Here is a 24,624-nt window from a genome sequence, read left to right as displayed (position 1 = left end):
AGCTCCCAGCAAACTGCCCAGGACATAGTGTGCACTCAAGGAAGTACCCGCTTAGAAAAAATAACATAAAATAAGTTGCCATCTTATGCCCCTTAGCCAATCTCAGTGTCTATGAGAGTTCAGAAGGAGAAATATTTCAGAGGTGATCAAAACCAAAAAGTCTTTATATAGTAGTCTGTCCTGTGATGCAAAGCTCAGCTGAAGGCAGTCTCAAACAAGGGTCCTTTTGACAGAGCAACCATTCCCCACGTTCCTCAGATACTCACTATGGTCAAAGTAGTAAACTTAGTTCTCTAGATTTTACTTTCCCGAGATCTGGCAGTTCAATAAATGCATTCCCCAGCCCCCACTTCAACGTCTCTCCTATATCCTTCTGACCTTTAATACTGTGTGTAACATTAGATGAAAAATTGATTTTTTTTTTTTGGCTACTTAATTTGCAGCTGAAGAAAAAATATACTGTTTAAGGTGTTAAATATTTTTACATGCAACAAACCTGGCATGAATCTAACCTGTATGCACATTTTAGAGGTACAGGCGTAAATGTCAGTGCTGTAATTTGTTATAGGTTTCTGATGACCAGCAATGAAAATGACCACGGATTCTCACAATTCAAACCACTTTTACGTAAATGTGAACTTTCCTAAAACAGCCAAGGGAGAGAACTTTCCATCTGAGCTCAGAGAGTCTCTTAGAGATACTGATAGCATTGTTCACTAGGTTAGGTGTTCTTTGAGAAAAGCCTACAAATACTAGTTTCTTTCTGGGACTATGTTTTGACCTTTAATAAAAATGTGCTTTAAGACACTAGTTATTAAAATGAAAGGAACAGTTTTTAATGCCTAAACAACTGCCATTTTACATAATCAGCCCCGAAGGCTATACCTTACAAGTCAACAGTGTTAAAAAAAAAAAAATACATTTGGTGACTTCATTTAAATTGCTCACTTACCAGACATGAAGTAGAGTTATAAGAAACCATGAATTGAATGTATCAGGCATCTGACATCCTAGAAAATAACAATAAAGTATAAATATGTGAGGGTTTAGAGAAGGAATACTGACTATATATTAAATATTGGTAGGAGTCTATTCAACTCAAATATTTGGCAGTTACAGTGCTCTCTGATTATGCGACCATCAGAGGGCCAGAGGAACCACAGGACAAAATGACAGACTGAAAGAGCATTGAATGCAGTCAGAATGCATAATCCTCACTTTAATCCTGAAGAAAGGTATTGAATGCCTTCCAGGTACCACTTTGCTGTGAGGCCTTCGGCATATCGCTTTTCTTCTCAGATGCTTGGTTTTCTCAGTTTGTATAATGTGGCCTAGATGATCTGTATGGTTCCTTCCAACTCACATGCTATTTTCCCTTTCTGGTCTCAAATTCATCTGGAAAGGTAGGCAGATACTACTTTACCTACCCCACTTAAGTATAGGTGTCTTTCACTGGAACTCTACTGAGAAGTCTAAGTTCTAGTTTCTTTTTCCCACCTTCCTTCTTTAAGGCAACTCAGTGTACTATGAACATGGGTATGCTGAATGATTCACCCAAAATAAATGACCAAGAGAAAAAATGGGACTCTAGGAAACTGCAGATGAATAAGAAAACATATTACATCTAATGAAAGACCATTCATCTCCCCCCAAGAATGACAAAACCTTAAGATATTAAAACTCAGGTCAATGCTTAGACATCCATATCTCCCAATTCTCAGATGGCTACGAAATGCCTCTGGCTAGATGAGGGCCCCCCCACTAAATTTACCCTTCTATCACATAACAGAAAGAAAAGCTGGTGCAAGAGGACAAAGAAAAGTAACTATCAGTGATCAATTTGGGCCCTTTGGGTAGAATCTGTCTTACCCTGCAGTAAACAATGAAATATACAATGTACTAAATGATGACAAACTGGGGCCACTAGGAGAGAAAACACAGAGCAGAACCTCTGTGAAGAAGAACACTAACATCACCAATAATAATAAAGAACTCTAATTCCTTGCGGGCTTACTTTGTGTGAGACGCTGTAACTGATGCTTACATGCACGAGCTCAATGAATCCTACCAACAGGCCTGTGAGGTGGGTATTAATAATAACCTCAATGACAGGTGAGAAAATGGACTCTCAGAGAGATCATGACAATTGCCCAAGCTCACACAGCTATAAAATGAAACATCTAGGATCAAATTCAGATCTGCTTGCTCCTAGGCACTTCAATCTTAATCACTAACTGCTTCTCTAATACTAATATATCAGAAACTAACATTCGCTAAGGACCCATATTTCCTGCCAGGTCCACTGCTAGTCACATCAATACATTATCTCACTTAGTCCTCACTTTAACCCCGAAGGGAGGCATTATAATCCTCAGTTTAGAGATGAGGAAACAGGCTCAAAAAGGCTAAGTAACTTGAGGGCAGCCACAATATAACAAGCTAGTGGTTGGGCTGGAGTTTAAGTCCAGGTCTGTCACAAAGTGACACCAAAATACTCTGGTGAGCTTACTGGGAGGTGCCCAGCAGTTGTCAAGTGGACTTCCTCTTGGAACCCAGCAGGAGGGAGGTGAAGGCTGGCCTGGCCAACCATACAGCTATTAAGACACATGCCATCTGAGAGTGGGCCAACCACTCTCCACCTAGAACAAGAATAGCCATGAGAAACTCTCAAGCCCAGATCTGAAGTTGGGTCTTTTTTGGATGCTAGAACAAAACATTAAAAAGAAAAGTTTTCTTGGAAGTCTGTCTTTCAATCTGGAAAATGAAAATTGGCTGCTTCTAAAGGACAATCTGTTCAATTGCTACCTCTACATCAAAGCTTCTCAGCAGCCTCCAGGAGCCTTTCCAATTTTCTCCGAGAGGGAATCAATTCTTGGGCTGGAAAGCACAGACAGACAGACAGGCCAGCAGTTGGACCTGGGTCACAATTTTCCATTCTGGGGGTCGGCTCAGGGCTAACGATGGGAAAAGAACTGGCATTTTGATTCCCTGTACCCACTGGGATCAGAACAGAAACCCACAGAGTGAAGGCCTAAGAAACAAGACCACTGAATCTGACCATGAGCATTGCAAAAACATAGCAGATCTTTAGCTCAATGAACCGTGTTTAAACACTTCTAAGTTAAAATCCATTATTGTCTTTTGTCAAGATCACACTCTTGTACCAATACATGCTCAGTGCATTATTTTCTGAGGCTAGGTACTTTCATTGGATAAAAATTAAGTAATTCATCACTGTTATGGAGTGGTAGTATCAACACAGTTGTTTGTTTAATACAGGCTCTGGGGTCAGACTTTTCGATTCAAAATCTTGACTGTTATCTCTTACTTGCTAAGTGACTCTAGGTAAAATTATTTAGCTTTCTCAGTGCCTCAGCTGTCTTCTCTGTAAAAATGGGGAGAGTAAGAGAACCTACCTTATAGGTATTTGTGAGGATTAAATGAGATAAGGCTTGTAAAATGTTTAGTAAAATAGTTAATATTTAATAAGTACTCAATAAATATTTACTATTGTTGTTTCTCAGTGTGAATTATTTAAACACTAGGGTTTAAAAATATCTTAAATAGCTCACTATTTAAGACTATGTCAATAAAATGATGAACCTCAATCACTGACTCAGAACTTATTCATTAAGGAGGCTCCTCTCCAAAGTATTAAGTCTAAAAGTATTAAGAGCTAAAGACAAAGCAGTTTTTAGACAGTATGGAATTTCAGTATAGAATTAAACACAAACTTTATTGATTGGCTTCATCTGTTCCAAAGTGCTCCTCATAACAAAACTCATCTCCAAAAAACCCCAGTTAAGCAAGCCACTGCATGCTCACAGAGGGTATCCTCACTGATGCTACAAATGACATACACCATATCAGAACATCTTGGAAGCAACAGGAAGCTGGCTGTGAAGGTATCTCACCAGTCAGAGTCCCCAAGGTTTAGGTCTCTGGATCAAGACCTTTGAGCTCTGAGATGATACAGAGTCTATAACTTGGGCATTTTATGGGGGCCTATCCAAGAGACTACAGGCCTATTTTTTACTCACAAGCACACTGTGAGTAAAAAACTCATTCTTATACACCTTCATGAATTAACACTGGCTTCACTTTTGTTGGAAGAGTAAGGATGAGAATGCTGAGCTACCTAAGCCTCTATATCCTTTTAAAAACTTACTGAATGCTCTGGACTCTAAAAGTCAAGCCCTAAAATACCAAAACTCCAAGGGAGCAACAGCCACTTTAAAGGTGTAATCTTGGGAAACAATGTATATATTCTCTTCTTTTACCCCAAATCTGTCTGGCCTACTCTTTAGAATCTTTTTTTTTTTTTGAAGATGCAAGAAAGTCTCATTATTTTGTAGATATTTCTCTGCCTTCAAATGGTATTTTTCAGATTGGCTCCCTTTTTTATTTACTACCCACAGTTCAGAACCACTTTGGTTTGATTTTAATTTTTTTTTTTAATTTATGATAGTCACAGAGAGAGAGAGAGAGGCAGAGACACAGGCAGAGGGAGAAGCAGGCTCCATGCACTGGAAGCCCGACGTGGGATTCGATCCCGGGTCTCCAGGATCGCGCCCTGGGCCAAAGGCAGGCGCCAAACCGCTGCGCCACCCAGGGATCCCCTTGGTTTGATTTTAAAATGTAATCTACCCACAAATGACAAAGATGGACCACAATGGAGCATAATACAAATGAACAAGCTATAAGTCTAATATTGAGGTGTACATAACTCTAATATATATATATATATATATATATATATATATATATATATCAGTTTATAATAATAGAGTATCTCCTAGAGGTAGTTCTCATTTAAAAGCAACAACATACAAAAAATATTAAAATGAATTACAATTTCTAATTTACAGTTACATTCATTCATAAGCAATATGTTATAGTGGAAAAATTCCTGGCCTTTAAGCCAGACAACATATGATCAAGCCTTAGCTAAGCAACTTTAGGTTACTTAGTCTCTTAAGTTTCAACTATTTCTGAAATGAAAATAAGAATACAAGCCTTCCTACCCTAAAAGGTTCTACAACTCCTAATGAGACAGTGTAAAAGCATACCATGTAAACGTGAATTATTAGCATATAATGGTAATAATAATTTTTATAAATTTGTATTTTTAAGTAGCTTACAAAAGCTTATAAATTGAAACATGATATGTTACCTTAAATATGTAATAATAACCTCATTAATCAGTCTATAATACTAACTCAAGGATCTTCAAAATGAGGACTAAGACAAAGAGAACTAGTAAACATTTCAAAATAATTATAAATTCATGAGTTATTTATGGAATCAAATATTAAATAGATATCTGAGGATGAGGTTTTAAAAAGACCTCATGAAAAGTATTTGAGGGACATATATGTTATCCAGAAATCACTTAAAAATCCAGCTTCTAATATGAATAGTTTCTTCATCAAGTAGATAAAGAATATTTTCTCCTTTCAGACCAATTTGTCGTATTATGAGGAGTTTTTAGAGATTAAAAACAAACAAGAAAGTTTTCTTTTGTCACTATGAATAAATAAGAAACAGAAGGTAGACACTAAATCAGGATTATAAGTCAGTAGGGTATTTTAAGTTCCTAACATAACATCAATTTGCTGAAATTGTAAAATCACCAAAACAACTTGCATTTGGTTTTTAAAAACCAAAATAGCTATTAAATAATCCAAACTGCAACTAGCTATCTTCCTTGTTTAACATAATTCCATATAAATATTTGCTCTCCATGAAAAATATCAAGATATACAGTTAAGTGTTTGTTGCTTGCAGGATAATGGCTGTTACCACAGACGTGCACAGCACACATTATTTTCCAAAATCTGTGGAACTGGAAACAGCTTAAACTTTCCTAATTACTTCACAAGTACCTGCTTTAACTAACTCTATTTATAACTAAGCGGTTTATAGCTTCAAAATAAATACTATATTTATGTAATCAATTGATAATGGTGGTCTAAACCAGTAAAACCCTTTTGGAAAACAATTTATCAATGGGATATAAATAAAAAATTATATATATATGTATGTATATATATATATATATATATATATATATACACACACCTTTTGACCCAACTGTCCTTCAACAGAAAGAAAACAATCATTACGCATGTGCCAGAACTAACCAAAAACAATTAAAAACTAGAAATAAAAGAGGAATGATTGGCATAAAAGTTCACTTCATGTCAAAATGCTAAGTAAAACATCCAGAATATAAACAGGATTTGTTTACTATGAGTATTCGTATGTAAAAAGATGCATGTGTGGAAAAAATGTCAAAGTACTGGACAAATTTTTAGGTTTCCTCTTTTTTCAAACTTGTTAAAAATGTCTTATTTATAGAGTTCTTTTGCCGTTGTTTATTCTATTAAAAGAGAAAAATAAGCAGCTTTTATTACACACTTTGTACAGGAAAAACTGTTTCACTAGTGACTCAAAACCTATCCTACTAAGATACAGTCATAAAAATGAAAAATAGATTCTTTTTTTTTAAGATTTTATTTTTAAGTAATCTCTACACCCAACATGGGGCTCAACTTACAACCCCAAGATCGAGTCACATGCTCTATCTACTGAGCCAGCCAGGCACCCCTTGAAAAGTAGGTTCATTTTCCTTTTCAGAACCATCAAAAACAGTAACTTACTTAGAAAGAATTCCTCGAAGTCAGTTTTCTCCACACAGCTAGTATACATGCGCAGAGCCGCAATCTTAATCTTCTAGACAAAAAAAACAAAAACAAAAACAAACTCAAGATATGACCAAGTGTATGTTCTAGTGCTATCAGATGTAAGTCACAACATCTTATATTTGTTCAACTAAGAGGATGAGCCCAAACCTGTCTCTAGGCAAATTTAATAGCTAAACCAACATAGATTATTTCTTTCTTAAAGCTAACCATTCACAGACTTTACACAACTTTCACATTTTAAGATTCAGCATCAAAATGTCAAAAAGATTTTTCTAATATTTCAATGAAAATCTCTCCTTTAATTCAAACTTTATCACATTTGAGCCTATAAGCCACTATTCAGCATCATCCATATTAACTCCTTATAATCTGAAACCCCTTTATATTAAAAATTACCCATTCTTCTGACCAAAATCAAACAAACCAAAAAAAAAAAAACCCTCAATCCTTCAATGTTACCTGAGAAGCACTACTATCCATTGTCCTTTTTATACCTTGGGGAAAGAGTCATTTTTTTCTATATTTTCCCTAGTTTTATAGTTTGCTGATTAAGAGTTTACAAATAAGGGTTTTTAATGAATGCAAAATATAGTAAAAGGATCAGCTTTTTACTATTCCTCAAAGCACTAAGACTTCTTAGGAACGTGATTTGAGTAATGGTTTTAATTTTTTCACTGTGTACTTAAGATTTGTATATTTTACTATGTGTACTTTGCCTTCCTAAAAATAAGTCTAAAAGTGAAAAATAAATTCTTTTAAGAGTTAAACTGTAGGTCTGAAGACCAACTTAGTGCTAAAGTAAGGAAGCATTTCTAAGGACTTTCAAAATATTTCCTTAAGGATACAATTAAATAAATGAGCCCATCCACAAAAGGCTTATAGCAGCTTATTTTTTTCGTAAAATGATAGAAAATTACAAACTCAAATATGCAGACTAAAAAACATGCACAAACTGAGAATATGATACCAACTGAAGAAAAAACAATCTAGAATTTTAGTAAAGCTATATTATTAAGGTTCAAAGTCACCAAAAATATACTATATCCAATACTATATAATGCTCATTTCTCAATACATTCTACAGTCAAAACAACAGTGTCTCTAGGCAGAAGTACCCAGAATAAATTAAAGGGTTATGTCTCTAATTGTAATTAAGGTTTTTTCTTTGCTAATTTGAGGTCTGTTATGTTTTCAAGGCTTTTAAAGTAAAGCTCATATAGGGGAAAATAAACACATAACAACTGAAAAATAAATATATTTACATGGGAATAAATCAGCATTAGAAGCCAATTTAAACAAAACCCACAGTAAGACACTAAAAAAGAAGAGCAAATTAAACCTAAAAGCAGGCAGAGATATAATAAAAAACAGAGATCAATAAAATTGGAAACAGAAAATCAAAGAAGCCAAGGCTGGTTCCTTAGTAATACCAGTAAAATTAATAAAACGCTAATAGAACTGATCAAGGAAGAAAAGAAAAAAAGAGAGAAGATAAAAATTAGTGGTATCAGGGCAAGTAGGTGGCTCTGTCAGTTAAGCATCTCCACATCCGGCTCGCACTCAGTAGGGAGTCTTCTTCTCCCTTTGATCCTCCCCCTTCTCCTGCTCTCTCTTTCTCATTCTCAGTGTCAAATAAGTAAATAAAATCTTTAAAAAAAAATTAGCAGCATCAAGAACCAGAGAGGGTATCACAATATATCCAAAAGATACTCACAGAATAATAAAGGGATGATTATGAACACCTTTAGGACAATAAATTCAATTACTAGAGCAAATAGACAAATTCCTTGAGAAAAACACAAACTACCAAAACTTCCTAGAATAAATAACATGAATAGTCCTATACTATTAAAGAAATGGGGTTTCTTTTTTTTTTAATTTTTTTAATTTATTTATGATAGTCACAGAGAGAGAGAGAGAGAGAGAGAGAGAGAGGCAGAGACACAGGCAGAGGGAGAAGCAGGCCCCATGCACCGGGAGCCCGACGTGGGATTCGATCCCAGGTCTCCAGGATTGCACCCTGGGCCAAAGGCAGGCGCCAAACCGCTGCACCACCCAGGGATCCCAATGGGGTTTCTTTAATGTGGTAAAAACAAAACAAAACAAAACAAACCTCTCTCCAAAGAAAACACACTCAATGGCATCACCAAACATCACTCAATGTTTCTTTTTTTTTTTTTTTTTTTTTTGATTTTATTTATTTATCCATGAGAGACAGAGAAAGAGAGAGAGGGGGGCAGAGACACAGGCAGAGGGAGAAGCAGGCTCCATACAGGGAGCCCGACGTGGGACTCCATCCCAGAACTCCAAGATCACACTCCCTGGGCCGAAGGTAGGTGCTAAACCACTAAACCACCCAGGGATCCCCTCAATGTTTCTATCAAACATCTAAAGAAATGATATTACATCTACATAAACTCTTCCAAAAAACAAGAGGGAAGAACACTTCCTAGTTCTTTCTATAAGGCAAATATTACTGATATCAAAACCAAAGTCATCAGAAGAGATTAAAATTATAGAACCATAGTTTCATGAGTATAGATGTAAAAATCCTTAACATTAACAAATATTAACATCAAATCCAGCAATATTTTAAAAGGACAATAAATCACGACCAACTGGGATTTATCCCTAGAAAGCAAAGCTGATTGGACATTTAAAAATCAATGTAATTCACCATATTAGCAGGCTAAAAAAGAAGCCTTTTAACTTTATTAATATCTGCAGCTCTAAAAAAAATATATATATCTGCAGCTCTAGAAAGCATTTGACACAGAAGTCATTTTGGGAAGTACTGGTCTGCACCATCATCAAACTAATGATAGATATCCTAATATCATTATCCCAATGCTTTGGCTTTGACAGGCCTATTTCTATCCTCGAGACAGGGAGTTTAGGACATCTGTTAACTCTTCACTTCAGTCAAAAATAATTTATTGAGTACCTAACTCCATGCCTGAAATGGATTTGGATATTAGGAATAGAGCAGTAAATAAAAAGTCAAAAACTATTCTGTTTTCATGAAGCTTACAGCCTATTTCAGCTATAGAAACATTGATACTTTTTTTTTTTTGCCAAAAAACATGAGAAGACACTCAACATTACTAGTAACCAGAGGAATGCAAATTAAATAAAAAGTGCCATTTCGCATCATCTAATTGGTAAATATTAAACAATTTGACAGTATCAAGTGTTGGAAATGATACTGAACCTTTAAACTCTGATGGACATATAAATTGATAAAACTGATGAATAATTTAATACACTTAACAATATTCATAGACTAGAACCCAGTAACTCCATCTCTCTCTCTCAAAAAACTCCTGTACAACCTAAAAGGTTCTGTCATTATGAAAAAGCTAAAACTACTGTCTTTGGTACAGGAATAGTTAAACTGTACTTTAATTATATGATATGAAGCTATTCAGCAGTTGAAATGAAAAAAATCAGATCACCACTCAAAAACATAATGTTGACTAATAAAAACAGGTTGAAAAGTGAAATATATAGTTTTTATGAACACAATATATAATGGTATATATATTGTTTATGGATAAAAAGATGAGTGGTAGAAGAACAAAAATTTACAAGGGAATAACAACCAACTTTAAAATGGTAATTATCTTGGTGGAGGAAGAAAGAGAAGAAAGGAGAAATGGGCTGGATTTTTTCTGTAAAAGTTTATCCTGGAAAATACAAAACTAAAGCAAATATGGCAAAAATTAATTATCTGTCAAATATGGGTACTGGTATATAAATGTCAACACATTTACAATTTTATCTTATTTTTTTTAATATTTTATTTATTTAGTTGAGAGAGAGAAAAAAAAAAAAGAGAGAGAAAGAGATCACTAGCAGGGGGAAAAGTAGAGGGAGAAGCAGACTCTGCTGAGCAGGACTTGATCCTAAGACACCAGGATCATGACCTGAGCCACAGGCAGATCCTTAACCACTGAGCCACCCAAGTGCCCCCACATTTACACTTTTAAGTAAAATTCCTAATGGCCTATTTTTTAAATTTTTTTTTCTAACTCTGCAGTTTCCTTGATTCTAATATAGAGTCCTCTAGGTTCATTCTGCCTGAGAAAGACAGATTTGCCACCAGGACCCAAATCTTCTCTTGAAAAGGTTTTTCCCACCACAACATGTTTATGAAGAAAGCCTTCATTACAAATAATAAAGACCTCACTAGACTGGCTAGTGTATTTATACAGTGTTCAAAATGTGGCAATCAGAAGCATTTTATAGTTCCTCACTTTTCCTGCAGTGAAGCCAAGCCTTTATACTTGGGTGAGCCATTTTCCTGGACAAATGTCTAAAGCAAGTCCCCTAAGACCATCACAGAGGGACTGGAAATAACAACTTGGGGAAAGAACTTCTTCCAAGATTCATGCATTAATATAAGTTAAAGAGGTGGGTGGACTAAATTCCACCCAGTCAATACAAATTATTCTGGTTCTCAGATGACTTCATGTTTATTTCATTCTAACTCTGGAAGACTTCATCAGTGTCCCTGATGAAAACACAAGCACCTAAGACAGCTTTAAGAAATGAAAATCAGCTCTCCCACTGACATTTGCATCTTGTGCCATCTTACAAGATGAAAAATGAACGTAGTAAAAGGTTTGCACTAACAGCTGTGTGAGAGTTGGAGGGGCTTTGAAGTCATTTGAACCTTCTATTCCATACTGGAATTCCTTCTACAGCATTTTTGGTTCTCAGTCAACCATCTGGGCCACTGTTCAAACAAGTCCAATGACCTTGTGAGGTTACCTATCCCCCTGAAGGACAATTCTTGTTAGATTTTTGTTTTATTGAATGTAAATCTGCTTCATGTAACATTCATGAAATATCCACTGCCCTGTGGAATACCTTAGATTAAGTTTCTTTTCTTTTTTCTTTTTTTTTTACAAATACCTGAGAAGAACCATCACCTCTTTTTTCCAGGGTAAGCATCCCTATTTTCTTCAACCACTCTTCACTCAATATGATTCCTGAAGCCTTCACAAGGCTCACTGCCCACTTCTGAATGCATTCTAGTTTGTAAGTGTCCTTCAGAACAGAAATAATTTTTGGCTTTATGCTAATCTGGAAACTGCCTATTCTATGACATGTGACTGAACCGGGCAAATGTTGTCCTTGTCTTACCGGATGTTGCTACAAAAGATAACGGAAAAGAATGGTTATTTCAGGACAAACAGGTAAGGAAAAGCTACATTTAAATTCCTAAATAAGAATCTAGAAGAAAAATGAAACTACATATGAAAATGTTACAGGAAAAAATGGAGGAGAGATGGTTGATAATGCTGATGTCAAGCAGATTTTACTTCCTAATGAAAGACATGTGAAAATACAAAACTCAAAGGATCTTTCCAGTGCAATCCAATACAAGTGTCTAGTCACAGATATCTAAGTCATCATTTGCTGAAAAGGGCTTATAATCTTTCAAAATGCAAAGTTATACCTATGTTTTCCACTCAAATTATACTAGAACATCATATTTTGATGTTCTGATGTCACAAATTTTATTTATTTTTTTTAATTTTTATTTATTTATGATAGTCACAGAGAGAGAGAGAGGCAGAGACATAGGCAGAGGGAGAAGCAGGCTCCATGCACCGGGAGCCCGACGTGGGATTCGACCCCGGGTCTCCAGGATCGCGCCCCGGGCCAAAGGCAGGCGCCAAACCGCTGCGCCACCCAGGGATCCCTGATGTCACAAATTTTAAAATGAAGGTTACAGAAGGAAGATACTGCCATACCACAAAGCCCTTTAAAATGCAAATATTAAGCACTTAGTTGAGGTCACAAAGGAACCAAGAAAAATCAAAAGGCTAACTTAAACTACAACAGTGAAGAAATTTTCCTGATGATTTAGTAATCCTCCAAATGGTAGCCAACTTTCCCTCTGGAATCATAAAAAAAACAGACTAGACAAAGCAATGGTAGCAACCAAGTGGAACTCAACCATCAAGAAATGAATAAAACAGTAAATTTTTCCTTTTTTTTTCCCTTTCTGCTCTCATTTCCCTTTTCTTTTAATTAATTTCTAATTTTCAAACAAAACACATATTTTAAGTTGTTGAATCCAAATGCCATAATCACAAACATTTTTTAATAAGGGAAAATATTCTTGTTAAAAACATTACCAGACATACCAATGGATTATCATTTGCCCAAAGATTAAGATGTAAAAAAGATAACTTCAGTGAATATAACTAATATTTCACTGACGATTAAAAAGGCACTTCGTAATCTTAGGGTCTCAAGAACATCATTATTACCAATATATGTGTTATCTTTTAGACTTTTCAAAGTCTCTTAAAAATAAATGCTTGTGGAATCCCCATTTGCTTTTCAGAATTTATGTCAAAAGAGATTAGAGAGAGAAGCCTATACTTGCTGCAGTGAGAATTCAGAAAGAAAACTAGATACTGCAAGAGGAAACTACATGTAAAGTCTATATTAAAACTGAAATTCTAATTTGAATCCATCCTGCTAAAATTGTATAACTGGCATTATTTGATCATTTGGGGCAAAGCTATGATGTTTTCTAGAAAAGTCCTCCCTACTGCTTTGTGTTGATTTGCTTTATTTTTTTTTTTAAGATTTATTTATTTATTTATGATAGGCATAGAGAGAAAGAGAGGCAGAGACTCAGGAGGAGGGAGAGGCAGGCTCCGTGCACCGGGAGCCCGACGTGGGATTCGATCCCGGGTCTCCAGGATCGCGCCCTGGGCCAAAGGCAGGTGCCAAACCGCTGCGCCACCCAGGGATCCCCTGTTGATTTGCTTTAACATATAACTTATGACTGATTAGGCTCATTCAACATTCTAGCAACCTTGAAAAGCATTAAAAGGCACTTCTGCTATAAAGGTAGAGAGAAATGCTAGCACCAGGAAATAACTGGGCTAACAGTTTATTACTTTAATTGGTTAGAGGCATTGTTATAAAAACCCAGGGGCAATAGATACCTGATGCAGAGAAGATAGTCATTCATTTATAGCAACTACTATAAAGCAAATAATGTGGTAGACCAAGACTTGACTAGGAATGACACAGCTAGCAAATATCTCTCCATAATAAGAATTACAATAAATTGCAGAATTGATTAATTTAAAAAATGCTTATTAGTAAAATTTTAATAAAAGTCACTACAATGACCTAGTAAAAAAATCACTTATGAATATGGATTCATCAGTGAGTAATATTTCCATAAGAATGCTACCTACCCATCTACTTCCTTGGCACTCATTTGTATGGAATATCATGTAGCAAGAGCCTGGAAAGTCCAGTCTTATTGGCTTACTTGTACTGAGACACTTTTAAGGAATCAGGTTAAGGGAACAGAGAGAGTACTCCAGACCCACAAATACATAGATCTGACTTGGAGTTGGGGATGGGGAGGGTGTGGCAGGAAGCGGACACAATACATTTCAAAGTTCTGAAAATGTATGAATTTCACAAAAGCAAAGCAGAAGCTTTAAAAAATGTTCTATGAGGAGCAGAAGGCACAAAGCCCAAAAAGAAAATGAGAAAAATTTTAAAAGACTTTACCCATTTACTGTATTTCAAAGGTCCTGTAAATCCCATGGCTTCTATTATCTTCGTGAAGGCACCAACCTTCTCCTCAACAGGCTGTGGGGAATCCTTGGTAGTAGAAAGCTATTTAATCAAAAAGAAGGGGACAAAATTAGTTGCAAAATCAGTTTTTTTTAAAGAGTTATTTATTTATTTTATAGAAGGGGGGGCAGAGGGAGAGAAAATCTTTTTTTTTTTTTTTTTTTTGAGAGAGAGAGCATATATGCACACAAGCAGGGGGAGGGGCAGAGAGACAGGGAGAAGCAGACTTCCCTCTAAGCCAGGAGCCCCACACCGAGGCTTGATCCCAGCACCTTGGGATCATGATCTAAACCAAAGGCAGAGGCTTTGCCAACTGAGCCACTCAGGTGCCCAAGGAGAGAAAGTTTTTTTTTTTTTTTTCAAGGAGAGAAAGTCTTAACCAGACTCCTTACTGAGTGCAGAACCTAATGTAGGGCTCAATCTCACAACCCCTGGATCACAACCTGAGCCAAAACCAAGAGTCAGGCACTTGACCAACTACACCATTCAGGCATCCTGAAAAATAATTTAAAAAAAAAAGAATGCTGGGGATCCCTGGGTGGCTCAGTGGTTTAGCGCCTGCCTACGGCCCAGGGCTTGATCCTGGAGTCCCGGGATCAGGTCCCACATCAAGGCTCCCTGCACTGAGCCTGCTTCTCCCTCTGCCTGTGTCTCTACCTCTCTCTCTCTCTCTCTCTCCAATGAATAAATAAAATCTTTAAAAAAATCTTTAAAAAAAAAAAAAAAAAGAATGCTTTTGGGCAGCCCCAGTGGCGCAGCGGTTTAGCACCGCCTGCAGCCTGGGGCGTGATCCTGGAGACCCAGGATGGAGTCCCACGTTGGGCTCCCTGCATGGAGCCTGCTTCTCCCTCTGCCTGTGTCTCTGCCTCTCTCTCTCTGTGTGTCTCTCAAGAATAAATAAAATCTTTAAAAAAAAAAAAAAAAAAGAGTTGGGATGCTTAACTGAGCCCCTCAGGTATCCCTATAATCTGATTAAAAAAAAAAAAAAAAGAATGCTTTTGTTTCTTATTAGGTCTAAGGGCATTTTTTATTGCTTAGAATTTTTTTTTTTTTTTTTTTACCTAGAATTTCTAATTCTCATTTTTCTGGGCATCTTATTACTCAGTGCAAATACATCTGGAACTCCACATAATAGGTGTCCTTCAAATTTCAGACCCATCTCATTAACCATATTCCTATGAACCCATATCTAGGAAATGACAGATTTGGGCTATCAGAATAAAAGTGTTATGGAAAAAAAAAAGTGCTATGGAAAAGAGTACTTTTAAAAGTAAATCTTGACCCTCATTTCCCAAAGAATTCTGAGAAAAGGAAAGCTCTATGGTTTTGACATAACAGGAAAAGGAAAGAAAACTATTGTCTGAAAGCAGTCAAAAGTTATTCAAAATCATAATCAACTAAAGCAAGCCCTGAATAAATGTTCCTAAACTCATATTGTTTAGGGTACCTCAGTGGCTCAGTTGGTAAAGTATCTGCCTCTGGCTCAGGTCATGATCAAAGGGTCCTAGGATCAAGCCCTGCATCAGGTTCCCTGTTCAGTGGGGAGTCTGCTTCTCCCTCTCTACCTGCCCTTACCCCCTGATCATGCTTGCTCTCTCTCTCTTTCTGTCAAATAAATAAAATCTTTTTAAAAATAAATAAATAAACTCATATTTTTTAGTATAACACATTTTATTAATGACTATTGAAAATATGAGTCCTGTTTGCAAATAGACTCCAAGAAAAACCTATCCTAATGCTAGGCCTCTCCAAATGAAGGCAGGCTATATAATCAATAAGAAATTCTCCAGAAGTTAAATATTACTTTAAACATATAATATGTCTTAACATATAAAAATTTTTACATTACTTTTAACATATGAAATCCATAACAATTTTTTTCTCTAAAGTGTTTTCCAAGCAAGACAGTACAAGAAGAGATATAGGACATAGGATCAGAAGCTGTAGATTCAAATATTCAGTTGGTCTGTCACTTATCCTTGTGACCTTGGGTAAGTCACTTCATTTCCATTAGCCTCACCTTGTGCATTCAATAAAATTCCTTGCCTCATCCAAATAACAATTTTGCTGAGATTCAAATAAGAACACCTGTGTGAAAGCAGCCTGTAGAAAGCACTAATAATTCTCACCTTATTTGTGGTGTGATACTTCCTACTCCACTGTACACCTACTCCAGGAATCTGTTCTGATCTACCACATCCTAAGAAATGGCTCATCGGGGACCACTGGGGGATTTAAAAAAAAAAACAAATGTAAGCAACAGAGAGCATTCATTAGACCGTTAATCTGAGTAGAGCTGTTTCAAAGTAAGAACTATAGAATCTTCCCAATCTTGATTAACCTAGTTCCTGGTGATCTGATCACCAAAAGAATCCAAGATGGGCACCTATGCAGGGACTCAATAAATATCTCTTGGATACCTGAATAAATCAAAGGATTTGGTCCTGGAAACCTGGAACTAAATAAATCTGAGTCAACTCTAGGAACTACAATTGCAATAAAGACCTACCTAAATATTAGTAGCAGTGTGGTTGGTATATGTGGGGAAAAGACTAAATAGTCAGTTTTTAAGTTTAAAGCCTACTTTTGCTACATACAATCTGGGTGGCCATGAGCAACTTACTGAACCTCATATGTAGGGAGGATTAAAGAAGATAATACATGTAAAGTACCTTTCACGAAATAATGAATAGAAGCTCCCATCATCACTCACATCATTGTTTGGTGTTTTTTTAAAGATTTGTATTTATTTATTCATGAGAGATACAGAGAGAGAGGCAGAGACATAGGCAGAGGGAGAAGCAGGCTCCCTGCAAAGAGCCCAATGCGGAACTCGATTCCAGGACCCAGGATCACACCCTGAGCAGAAGGCAGACTCATAACCAGTGAGCCACCCAGGTGTCCCCACGCATATCATTGTTGTTCAGATAAGAATTGCCTTCCTTTTATGTTCACATTGCACTTGAATGCACTTTGGCAATAAAATAGCCATTATTTACAATTATCATGTGCCAGGTTATATATGCCAAGTGCCTTACATATATTACCTTATTTAATCCTCACCATAACAGTATTAGGTTGGTATTAAAATCAAGACCGGGACGCCCAGGTGGCTCAGCGGTCAGTTTGTTAGGTTCATAGAATTATGGATGAATTTAGGAATAATTTCCACATTCTCAGTAATGTTATATTACCTTTACCCAAAAAAGGGGTGAGGGAACAGAAGGAGGGTTATCCCTTCAATTCTAGTTTATTCCAAGAGGGACATATAAAATGAAAATGAATTTTTTCTTTAATCCTAAAGAGGGAAAAATAGAATTTCTAATTAACAATTATTATTTACTTTTCTTTCCAAGTTAAGAGTATAAAAATTAGTTAGGATTCTCCTGGTCAGTCCCAAGGGAACTTACGCTTCAATTTAGGTATTAAACAAAGACTAAACACAGAACACACATCAAATACATCAATGTAATGGTTCATCTTTGTAAAATACAAAGCACTTAAATAGGTTCAAAGAACAACGGACAACCATTTCAACTTGCTGAGCTTTGGGGCAAATTCTCTTTTACTAGATTACATGATCCTTCTCTTCTCCCATAATCCAGGAGTAACCAATGGATTCCTGTATGATTGTCTCACCAACTGCTGTATTTTTGTCCTACCATTAGTTTCATGAGTTAATATTTAACACTATTTGAACCACTAGAGTACCTAGGTATCTAATACCAAAAACAATAACTAGTTTCCCCATCCCTGCACATATCTATAAATATATATTTTTACTCTTTTGTAAATGTTCTTGCCCCCCAAAATAGATTCCCTTGACCTTTAAAGACATCAATTTTTCCTTCATTTAAACTGAAAAGATGGGATCCCTGGGTGGCTCAGGGGTTTAGCACCTGCCTTCGGCCCACGGCGTGATCCTGGAGTTCCAGGATCGAGTCCCACATCGGGCTCTCTGCATGGAGCCTGCTTCTCCCTCTGCCTGTATCTCTGCCTCTCTCTCTTATGAATAAATAAAATCTTAAAAAAAAAAAAACTGAAAAGATCCCAATAAACAACTTTTTGTAAAAGAAAAAAAATTACCCTGAGATACTCAAATTTCACCTTTTCAAAAAGACCTTCTCTGGTCATTTTATCTAAAATAGTTTCTTATCATCCCATTATTCTTTATGATAGCAGTAGCCTGTTCATTTCATTCATAGTACTCATTATAACGTACAATTATATATTTATGAAACTTGCTTATTTCCTATCACCACTACCATAAAGATCCACAAGGATAGAAACTAGGCATATTACCAAAATCAAATACAGTATGTTAGATATGGGAAATACTCAAATATTTATTGAATGAACAAACCCAACCACTCACTCATATGGTTATTCCCTACATTTCCTTCTTGTCTTTATCTACATACATGCCATGAATACATACATCATTCATCCCATCTTTATTAAATGCCCATAATATACCAGTCTTTGTGTCAGGTTTTAGGATACAAACAATCCCTATCTTCAAGGAGCTCATAGTCTTGTGGAGAACAGAAAGAAGACTCACTACACATGAAATGGAACCAAATATCATATTTTAAAAAGTTTAAAGGGGCACCTGGGTAACACAGATCACCCATTCATGATCATACTCTCTCTCTCAAATAACTAAATAAATCTTAAAAAGATAAAAATTAAAAATAAAAAATGAAATAGTTAAAGATCATGTACCCCCTTACGCACACATACACGGAAGTGTTAGCAAAGATGCAGAGCAACCAGAACTCTCATACACTGCTAGTGGGAGTGTAAAATGGTACAATCACTTTGGAAAAATATTTGGTAGTATCTATATAAGCTGAATGTATGCACAGCAATTCCACTTCTAAGTACATACACCAATAGAAATGTGTACACATGTTCAAAAAACATCTACAAGAAATGTTCATAGCAACACTATTAATAACAGCTCAAATTAGAAATAATCCAAATACCAATCAATAGATAAATGGGTAAGTGAAACATGGTATATTTATAAATGCTACACAATAACAAGATTGAATAAACTATTACAACACAGAACAATAATGATGAAGTAGAGACATACAGTACATACAGAGTATGCACTGTATGTTTGTTTTTTCATACTGTATGTTTAAAAGACAAAACTATTTTATGATATTCAAAGTGAAGACTGTGGCTAATCTGGGCTATAGGTAGTGACTGGGGGCTCTGGGTAGTGACTGGGGGGCTCATGGAGTTTTTTAGGTTCTATTTCTTGATCTGGGTGCTAGATAGTTCACTTGTAATGATTCATTGAGCTGTACACCTGATTTATACCTTTATCTGTATTTTTATTATACTTCAATAAAACATACAAAAATGCTTAAAAGGTGTGTAGTAAACAGTGTAAACCACAGAAGTTTGGAGGGAGAAAAGAATTACCTAGAGTTATCCAAAAAAACTTACAAAGAAGCCTTACGAAGTGGGCAGGATAGAGAAGGTGAATGAGAAGTCAAAGTGGATGAAGCACAGTAGAGTGGAAGAGAAAGCACTGAGGCAGAAGCCTCAACTCTGCCTATCACAAATTTGTTTTGGAAACCAAATAAAACAACATATGTGAAAAAGATAAACAAATTACAATGCATAACATAAATGCAAAGACCTATTCCAGACAACTCCAATGATGAACTCTTTTGCAGGCAAGCTCCTCATTAAAATGAAATAAGATATGACATTTATTTATTTATTTATTTATTTATTTATTTATTTATGCATTCAGGAAATTCTGAAAGAGACCTTCCAGAAAGAAAGAAAGAAAGAAAGAAAGAAAGAAAGAAAGAAAGAAAGAAAGAGAAAGAAAGAAAGAAAGAAAGAAAGAAAGAAAGAAAGAAAGAAAGAAAGAAAGAAAGAAAGAAAGAAAAAGAAGGAAAGGAAGGGAGGGGTGGGATGGGGAAGGGAAGAGAAAGGAAAAAAAAAAAAAGGAAAGAAAGGAAGGAAGGACTCCAGCAATTCTGAAATACCATGGTGTATGTAACTGGTCTTTTTAGCAAAACTATAAGCTCTATCAAGGCATAGTTTATCTTATACTTCCTTTATTTTCTGTCCTATTACTCAATATCATTCTGGGCACAGAGTCAGCCCTCAATAAAACTTAGGTAGATTTTTTTTTCCAATGGTGTGTGTGTGTGTGTGTGTTTTAAATAGAAGGACAATCCAGAGAAGGTCCAGAAAAGAACCACAGGAATGACCAAAGAGATGAATAAAAGGTCTTAGTGGAAAGGCTAAAATGAATTGAGGCTGTTTAGCTTAGAGAAAAAGCAAATGAAGAACTAAGGAGTAACTCAGAATCACACTTGAGCTGGAAGAAATCTCAGAGATCTAAATTCAACCTTTTCATTTCGCAACTTAAGGTAGTTTTAGGACAATTTTTTTTTTAAGTTTCAATTTATACAGTGAGGATAAAATTTACCTAAGTAGCATGAACATACATATAGCAACAAAAATAGCAATTACAATTTATTGAAGATCTCCTATATGCTTAATATTTTACTTATATTATCTCACAACAACTTTGCAAAGTTGATACTATCTTCTCTCATTTTAGAAATGAGGGCACTAAGACCCAAAGTAGTATAGTTCATTAAGGGATTAACCATATATTCAGAGCTATCTTCTTTCCCCTACATCAAACTGCTTTCTAAAACCTAAGTAGAGGGTAGCCCTCGTGGCTCAGCAGTTTGGTGCCGCGTGCAGCCTGGGGTGTGATCCTGGAGACCCAGGATCGAGTCCCATGTCGGGCTCCCTGCATGGAGCCTGCTTCTCCCTCTGCCTGTTTCTCTGCCTCTCAGTTTCTCTCTCTCTACACACTGAGCACAAAGATCTTGATTTCTAAACATTCCAAGTACCACTCTCCAGTTAAAGGAACCAGGACTCCTTACAGAAATTGCTGAATCTAGGGCTAAAGCAAAGAAAATACAACATGAACCTGAAGTATCTTGTGATGCTAGAAAATAAAGAATGTCCAAAAATGATGAAAGCACATAGAAAGGAACTTGAAGGAGTTCCTAAAAGCCAAATCTGGTTAAAGACTCCTAACTCTGGGAAACGAACTAGGGGTGGTGGAAGGGGAGGAGGGCGGGGGGTGGGGGTGACTGGGTTACGGGCACTGAGGGGGGCACTTGACGGGATGAGCACTGGGTGTTATTCTGTATGTTGGTAAATTGAACACCAATAAAAAATAAATTTATTATAAAAAAAGCCAAATCTGGGACAATTTGATCAACAAAATTAATAATAAGCATGATGAATTACAACTCACAGAAATATCCATGAGCTCATACTGATATAAATAATTGAATAAATAAATAGAGAAGTAACAGCTCTTCCTTACAGTAGAATTCTAAGCAATAAATATAGTAGTCATGATGGAAATAGAAAATCATCATTATATAAACACCACAGTAATGATTGCAGTCAAGAACCATCAATAGAATTACCACATAATGCAGTAATCTCACTTCTGGGTATACATCGAAAAGAATTCAAAGCAGGACCTTGAAGAGATATTTGCATACTGCATCGCTCCAGCATTATTAACAATAGCCAAGATGTGGAAGCAATCCAAATGTCCATCAAAGTAGATAAAGCAAATGTGACATATATACATAATGGAATATTATACAGCCTTAAAAATGTGAAATCCTGGGATCCCTGGGTGGCGCAGCAGTTTAGCGCCTGCCTTTGGCCCAGGGTGCGATCCTGGAGACCTGGGATCGAATCCCACGTCGGGCTCCCAGTGCATGGAGCCTGCTTCTCCCTCTGCCTATGTCTCTGCCTCTCTCTCTCTCTGACTATCATAAAAAAAATTTTTTTAAATAAATAAAGAAAGAAAGAAAGAAAATAAATAAAATACAAAAATTTGAAATCCTATCACATGCTACAACATGGATGAACCTTAAGGACAGTATGCTAAGCAACATAATGGACAAATACTTTATGATTCTACTCATATGTAGTATCTAAAATAGTCTAAATCATAGAAACATAAAGTAGAAATGTGGTTGCTAGGGGTGGGTGGGTGAATTGGTATTAAATAGGTATAGAATTTCAGGTTAGCAAGATGAAAAAGTTCTAGAGATCTATCATACAACAATGTGAATATACTTTACACTATCAAACTATATACTTAAAAATGGTTAAGATGGTAAACTTAATGTTATGTGGGTTTTTTTAACCACAACTTTTAAAACAATTAATTAATATCCTAAAAAAAGAACCACTGATGGATGTTAAAAGCAGTGAGCAAAAGTATGATGAGAATAAGGATATCTGCATAGTCTCTAAGTATCTTCTCACAAGGTACTTATTAATTACAAAGGGGAAAACTGTAACATTATAGTAGGGAAACCTGACAGACACCAACTTAATAATCAAGTGATCAAAGTTAACATCACCAGTAACAAGACATATTGGCATCATACATCCCCTATAATTATGCACTGAGAAGGGAACATCGCTTTTGCCAAAAGTGTATAACCTAATTATAGGAAAATATTAGACAAACTCAAATTGAAGAACACAAAAAAAGGACATAAGTGGGAAAAAGTCTGGTAAAATTGTACTAAGTTACATAGATTAGTTAATAGTATTATATCAATGTTAATTTCCTGGTTTCAATAATCACACTATGGTTATAGAAGATACTAACATTAGAGAAAGCTAGACGAAGGGTATATGGGAACCCTACCATTTTTACAACTTTTCTGTAAATGTAAATTATTTCAAAATTTTTAAAAATGTTTTTAAAGCAGACCCATCAAAGTATGACAGAACTTCAAAAGGTTATTTAGGAAAGACAGAGGTGAGAATACAATGTCCCTAGCTTGGGATCCCTGGGTGGCGCAGTGGTTTGGCGCCTGCCTTTGGTTTGGCCCAGGGCGCGATCCTGGAGACCGGGGATCAAATCCTATGTCAGGCTCCCGGTGCATGGAGCCTGCTTCTCCCTCTGCCTATGTCTCTGCCTCACTCTCTCTCTCTCTCTCTCTCTTTCTGTGTGTGACTATCATAAGTAAAAAAAAAAAAAAAAAAAAAACAATGTCCCTAGCTTTTTGAAAATGGTAACAAGGTTATAGCATTGGACATTACCTTTGAGATCATCTGATACTATCATTCAACCAATGAAGAATTCTTTTATGTTATGCGCTTAACAGTCTTCCAACCATTGCCTGAATATTTCTAGTAACAGAAAATTTACTATGTCAAAATGCACAAGACAAAATCAGACAGGGAGACAAACCATAAGAGACTCTTAATCATAGGAAACAAACTGAAAGTCGCTGGAAGGGAAGGGTGTCAGGAGGACAGGGTAACTGAGTGATGAGCACTAAGGAAGGTGTGTGATATAATGAACACTAAGTATTATATAAGACTAATGAATCACTGCGCTCTACATCTGAAACCAATAATACATTATGTTAATTAACTGAATTCAAATAATTTTTTAAAAATACTGCCTACACATTCCATGACCCCACAATTCTAATTACCACAAAGTTCTCCATTCTGAGCTAAATCTGCCTTCTTATCAGACATGTACGTGAGGAAAACCAGAGTTTTCCAACAAGGGGTCTTCAAAGTGGGAAGATGTGCCAACGAGGCACAATATGACAGAATGTCCAGTTTATTTACTTTGGCTAAAATTACATCTTGTCAGCATGAGATAAACCATCCTAAGTTATTTACATGAATGCTTTGCTATAATGCTGTCCCAAAACCTAATACAATATCTAGTACATATTAGGTACTTAAGAAATGTTTATTGATTGAAAGAATGAGGTACAAGTCTGAGATTCACATGAAGAGTTACCCCTCCACCACCTATGCACACAGAAAAACAAATGACTTAGAATTCTATGATAAATCCCATTAAAATTTTCCAATAGACAAAAATTAACAAGAACATACTCCAACTCTGAAAAGAAATAGCTATATGACTACACAAAGTAGAATTCCTCCTCTGTACAGACATATTCTTTATTTATTCAACATATATTTAGCGCCTACTCTGTGCCAGGGTTAATGAGAAGCCCAGGAAGTACAAGCACAAACAAAACATGTCCTCAGAAGGGCAAGGCTTACACATGTTAAAGAGAATTACACTATTTTAAATAGTTCTAGTATATTATATTTATGTGAATAAATTATATAACATAATTTACATTTAAATATTTTAATTGCATCAAATATGAAAAAGAAGTTAATGACTACAGAAGGAATTCATATAAATTGGTAAGAAAAA

General features: G+C 35.9%; 1 protein-coding gene across 2 annotated transcripts in view; it reads right to left on the bottom strand.

Moving 5' to 3' along the window:
• The window catches only part of LOC129494316 (ubiquinol-cytochrome-c reductase complex assembly factor 1), a 102,198-nt gene that overhangs the window by 59,466 nt on the left and 18,108 nt on the right, over positions 1–24,624 (bottom strand). Inside the window, exons 3-6 of one of the 2 annotated variants that reach the window (XM_055301166.1) lie at positions 16,460–16,555; positions 14,265–14,372; positions 6,663–6,735; positions 953–1,010 (exon numbers count right to left, since the gene is read on the bottom strand). In XM_055301166.1, the coding sequence (XP_055157141.1) occupies positions 953–1,010; positions 6,663–6,735; positions 14,265–14,372; positions 16,460–16,555 (335 nt within the window). The remainder of the gene's footprint in view (positions 1–952; positions 1,011–6,662; positions 6,736–14,264; positions 14,373–16,459; positions 16,556–24,624) is intronic. The other variant, XM_055301174.1, reaches the window with a different exon arrangement.

Source organism: Nyctereutes procyonoides, unplaced genomic scaffold (assembly GCF_905146905.1).
Source record: "Nyctereutes procyonoides isolate TBG_1078 unplaced genomic scaffold, NYPRO_anot_genome, whole genome shotgun sequence".
Taxonomy (NCBI): Eukaryota; Metazoa; Chordata; class Mammalia; order Carnivora; family Canidae; genus Nyctereutes; species Nyctereutes procyonoides.
The sequence above is the reverse complement of the archived record's forward strand: the minus strand, read 5'-3'. Positions and strand labels throughout refer to the sequence as shown.